Source organism: Trachymyrmex septentrionalis, unplaced genomic scaffold (genome assembly GCF_001594115.1).
Source record: "Trachymyrmex septentrionalis isolate Tsep2-gDNA-1 unplaced genomic scaffold, Tsep1.0 scaffold2, whole genome shotgun sequence".
Classification (NCBI taxonomy): Eukaryota; Metazoa; Arthropoda; class Insecta; order Hymenoptera; family Formicidae; genus Trachymyrmex; species Trachymyrmex septentrionalis.
Genome location: NW_017305179.1, coordinates 2,618,865 through 2,624,524, shown reverse-complemented (window position 1 = coordinate 2,624,524; position 5,660 = coordinate 2,618,865). Strand labels below are relative to the sequence as shown.

The 5,660-nt window shown below is 34.1% G+C and overlaps 1 protein-coding gene across 1 annotated transcript in view; it reads left to right on the top strand.

Moving 5' to 3' along the window:
* LOC108747317 overlaps positions 1 to 4,634 on the top strand; it is a 7,661-nt gene extending 3,027 nt beyond the window's left edge. The window contains exons 3-4 of the mRNA XM_018484706.1: positions 2,899 to 3,153; positions 4,176 to 4,634. Coding sequence (XP_018340208.1) covers positions 2,899 to 3,153; positions 4,176 to 4,415 — 495 coding nt within the window. The 3' untranslated portion in view covers positions 4,416 to 4,634. The remainder of the gene's footprint in view (positions 1 to 2,898; positions 3,154 to 4,175) is intronic.
* The last annotated feature ends 1,026 nt before the right edge of the window (positions 4,635 to 5,660 follow it).

Below are 5,660 nucleotides of genomic sequence, written 5' to 3'. Positions count from 1 at the left end.
GAGAGAGAGAGAGAGAGAGAGAGAGAGAGAGAGAGAGGGAGGAAGAGCGAAACTCGTTCGCTTGTCGTTCGAGATCGTCGACGTCGCGTGGCCTCTGCTAGTATAATTTTCTCAATACGGTCAGTCCTGTTTTGGTTTCCAGTCCCCCTCTTTCCCGCTTAGTCAACCGGATCTCATCAGCCAACGGAGAGAACTTCAAGGCGATGCCCGCATATTTTTTCTCAAGTTCAAGTTCGTCGAGTCTACCCGCGTGCTGCGAAACGCCGCCGCCTTGATCGGCCCTACATGCTCGTCTACTCGAAATTATATAGATCGATCGATCTTTCCCTCTTCAGATACGATATGATCAATAATATGTTAAACGTCATGTTGCTTTTGGTTAGTCTGATGAAATCCTGCTAACTGAAGTATATCGAAAATATTAAAAAATATATATATATATATTAATTTTTTTGTTATATAGATATTTTTTACCATCTTTAATTGAACCTCTTTTAAATATAATTGATTGCGCTTTATATATGTATATATATATATATATAAATTAATCTGACATGATAGCGTCGATGGCAGCACTAAAGATGTTCACACAATACACAATAAAATACTTTATATACATATACAATATATTTATATATATGTATATTTGCATAATATTTTATGATTATGTGTTAACAGTTAATTCGTATGACGGAATTATGAGAGTTTATTTTTCGCTTTCTTTGACTTGCTTCTCGAATATTCACATGGAAAATTGTATACCAAGAACAAAAACACACTAAGCGTTTTTGTCAACGAAACACACGTACGCAGACTGCAGCTAGATTTACGTGTGCTTTATATTTATAATATGGACAATGTTATATTAATTTTTATTTTCTGTTAATATTCGACATTTGATAAAAAAAAAAAAATACGAAATTGATAACGTTTTATTTTGTAACGCTATAAAACAAGCTAGAGGAAAATGTATTAAAGAGATTAATAGAAATAAATATATGCAAAACTAATGATAGATTTAACTCTCTCTAAAGGAAATTGAAATGTATAAACGATAATTTTGTTCCCCCTACGGCACCTCTATACGAACACATAAAATGAATCGATAAAACTTGTCGAAAGTGAATCGACACCTACTCGTGACATTAAAAGACCAAGGGTAAACGGTTATCTCGATTCTCCTTCGACTCCCACCAAAACGAATATAATTGTCGAAATGTATTTGTCAATTGGACAACACACACGTGCCTTTACGTAATCTTGCATGCAGTAATTGAGTAATCCATGCATTGGCAATACATCAGGTTGATCGGCAAGATCGAAAAATAAATAACAATATAAATAATTGAAATTCGTGAGACATTGGCGAGGATAATTGTGAGAGAGATGGATATATATTATTAATTAATATATATCATATTAATTTATTTATAGTATGTCAGTAACTATTTTATTATTTTACGTAGAAATTGTGCGATTATCAAATTCACAATCGCAATAAAATAGCAATCACAGATGAATACTTCTTTTCAAAGATTAAAAGCTATGATGGTACAGTGTCCTTGCGTATATTATAAATATTTCAATCTCTGTTGCTGTTTAGAAAAAATTAATTAAAATTAGATAAATACAACTTGTAAAATCAACTTTTTCGAATAGAAGCAATGTATTTTTTTATGTATAATAAACTTGTATTTTTTTGCGTATAACGCAAACGTGCACTTCCATCTTGACTATTCTTGACATTCTCTCGCATTACTGCTATATCTTTATATAAATAAAAGTACGGAGATATCCGGATAGTCTCTTCTAAAATTTAATGACGTCATACATGAGTTGACGTGATTGTTACAAAAGAAGAATCGCCTTTATCGATCAACTTGTAAAATTTTCGACGGGGGTGTTTAGCTTACCCTAAAATGAACAAGAGGAGGAAGAGAGAGAGAGAGAGAGAGAGAGAGAGAGAGAGAGAGACATGATTGATTCTTAATAAATTTGAAGTTTATAGGTGAATGTTTGGGAAACGGCGCTTACCAAAGGCTCAAAGCAAACGAGGCCGCTTCTCTGAAGCGATCAAATCGACATGTAGGCGTGAACGTACATGAAATGCTCTTCTACGAGTCCTACCGTTAATTAAGTCGCAAAATAATTTTTAAAGGTCCCTTCCAGATCCGGACATCGATGAATAGGCAATGTCGCAGATAATATCTGCAAAGCTATACGTATGAAAAAATGAATATAAATTATAATATACAATGATATCTTTAGATATGTTAATCAATATATTATCGTTATTTGGAGAAATATTTTTCGCAACGAGTTAAATCTAAAATAAACAGATAAACAGATTAATAAGGGCGCAATAAAACGTTACGTGAAGCTTGTCGATTTCTAAAATTTGTAAGATTCGAAACTTTTGTACTTGTTACAATAACATTAGCAGAGTCCTTAAATCTGTTATACATAGACAATTAGTAAAGAATTTTATTAACTAAATAGGATTATAGAAATATTTTAATCGTATAATCTGTATATAATTCTTTCAGAAGAGATATCTGTTTATAGAGAGAGTATGGAATATATATAATAAAATTTAATATACAGATTTATTGGTAAAATAGAAAATTCATTGTAAATTTGACCTAATTAAAAAATGCTATCACACACCTGTTAATCACTTACCGTAGATGAGTCAGGTAGCGCTTTTTACGACATATGTATAACAGGTTTGTTTGTTGAGAAGCTGTTGTAGCTTGTATATATGTACTCCCTTTGGCATCCGAGACAGAAAAGGAGAGTAGTCTGACCACGCCTGGCCGTCATGGAGGACCTTGAAGAATCATCACGCGCGTCCCTACCCCCCTTATATTTTAATGTATGTCCGCGCAACACACAAAGCTCCATTGGTTGTCGACATCCGCGACTGAAGGAAGAAACGGAAAAAGAAGAAATCGCGGCCTAGCGCACGTTCGTTTTCTGCTTGAGACGAGGCGACGCCCTCTTCGAAGGTGCGTTAAGAAAACGCAAAAGAGAGAAGGGAGGTGGAGGCCGAGGGATTGCTTGCTCCTATATAAGACGAGATATGTCGTATTTTCGAGTATTATCGTACTGACTGCAAGCCAGACATATACGAGCTCCAAGATGTTCAAACTGGTAAGTCAATTAAGATTTCAGCGAGATTTATATCTACATATAGTATTATATATCCGTTTATTTATTTATTTATTTATTTATTTATTTATTTATTTATTTTGCAATTATTTTGTCTCCCTGTTTCTCTATCGAGAAGATAGTATAGTTTCAATTATTATACATATACTACACTGCAGACTAGACTGCAGGGTGCATCATGTGTGTTTAGTTCCAAGTCTCATAATTGCAGCTTATAGTGCCTCTAGGATAAACAAGAGTCCGGCCAAATATTGTCCTATTTTTCATTGTCTTGATGAAAAATGGCGGAATGAATTATAGATAACGATTGAGCGCGTGAAAAAGTTGCAAAGCAGATATGTGAAAACGCGTCAGTGCACGTGTTAAATTTGTGTATGTTCACATACTCTGTTTTGGTTATTTTCTATCGATTACTAGAACATCGGTCGGACTACTGCTTTCTAGAAAAATTATTTGCATTATATACTCATATATTTTGTTATTCGCATCGTATTATTTTTCGATTCGTAGCTAGATCGAAATACGTACATGAATTTTTCCATGGAAAATTCGATTTATTGCACAAATATAGAATTCATATTGTACACTATTAATTCTCACTTGATATATACGAATAATTTTTGCTTCATACATTTGCAATTTTTACGATGCTAAACTATTGCAAATTCATTTCCATCTCCGAGAAAGATACGCGAAAGAATTCTAACTTGTTGTTCAGTTATTTATTTTATATAAATGCCTGGAGAGAAACGAATTTTAAATTTAAATTAATTCTACGATGAGAGTTATTAAAAATTGAATAACAAATGTAAGGTACGTCTCATCTCTCCTGTTGAGACGGCCATCTGAGGATTGCTTTCATTTCCTGAGAGAGAGAGAGAGAGAGAGAGAGAGCGAATGTATCTTTTATTATTATCATTTACACACAATGTCGTACTACTATTATTACTACTACTTGCAACAATATCGTAATGTTAATTGAATGTCATTGTAATTGATTATAGTTGTGTTTGTTGGCCTTTTTGGCATTCGCCGCGGCTGCGCCGGCACCGGCGCCCGCGCCAGCACCGGCACCGGCACCCGGGGCGATTATCGGCGCTCCACTTGTGACATCCTACAGTGCTCCCATCGTTTCCGCACCATTAGCTTACAGCGCATACAGCCTACCGACTTATAGCGCGTACTCGGCATACCCGGCCTTACCGTACGCGTATAAGAGTTACGCGACTGGCCTAATCGTCTAAGCACCGGACCAGGCATTCAGGAGATTAAGGACCAATTTCCATCGACACACCTCACAAATCGATCGATCGATGATCAACGCCTACGAAATCTTTTTCAAAAATTAACCACGGATTTCTGTTTCTCCGCGGTTCATTCTCTTCATCCCTTTCTCATTCGTTCGAATAACTCCGCATTTACATTCCATTAGACCCAGAATCAATAAAGCCGCTTAAAAGCAATTGTACGAATGTTTTTTCCATCGCATCCCACCCCTACGATTTACTTAGGTTATCTTATGCTTATATTGTATATAAAAAGGATTTAATTGTGTATGTTCAATTGTGTACGAGATAAATCGAAATCCACATTGAACTCGAGATACATTTATTTATTATTATACAGATATATCAAAGTCATCTTTGAATCTGTATTATAATAGATACATATGTACACTATCTCAGATAGAATATCTCAGAAATATCAAAATTATTCCACGAATATCCTTCTTCGGTCAATACTCTGAATAAAATAAAATATTTTTAATTTTTAAGACGCAATGTGCGCGAAATAAGTATTAGAAAATTACATGGTTTACTCTTTCATTCAATCGTAAATGCGAATTGACGCAATGCCTTCAACTGCATATGCACAATGCATACGTATCTCGAAAGAATCATCAATGACGTGCAAACCAACACATTATTACAGACATGTTAAATGTAGATATATCAATGTGTTACTTTGAGAAATCCTTTGAGGATGCCTTCTGACGTGGGATGGAGTTGAACAGATTCGAATAAATCTATATCGAGTGTAAGTTGCATAAAGAGAGAGAGAGAGAGAAAGACGGTGATAAATACGGTGATAAATTAATGAATCGGGCTGAAAATTTCATTCGCGCGATATTTTAAAAGTAATTAAAATGTGTATAATAATTAATAGATTCGTAATGATAACATTGAAAGTAAAACATAAGAACTTTAATAATTTGTTGTCTCATCTCGTCTAACTAAATATCACCACCTATAAAATTATACAATTTATATATTACAAGATTTTTACGCACATATAATAATGTGTAATTAAATCACATATAATATTATTTACATATCTGGCGAGCACTATATACATGATAACACATATATTAATTACAATCATTATATATTCTTTACACGGAGGGAGAATGCATTCCAAGATAATCTCGCGTGTCATACATATACGTGTGAGCAGTTTCTTTGGCGATCGATGAAAAAAAAAAAAAAAAA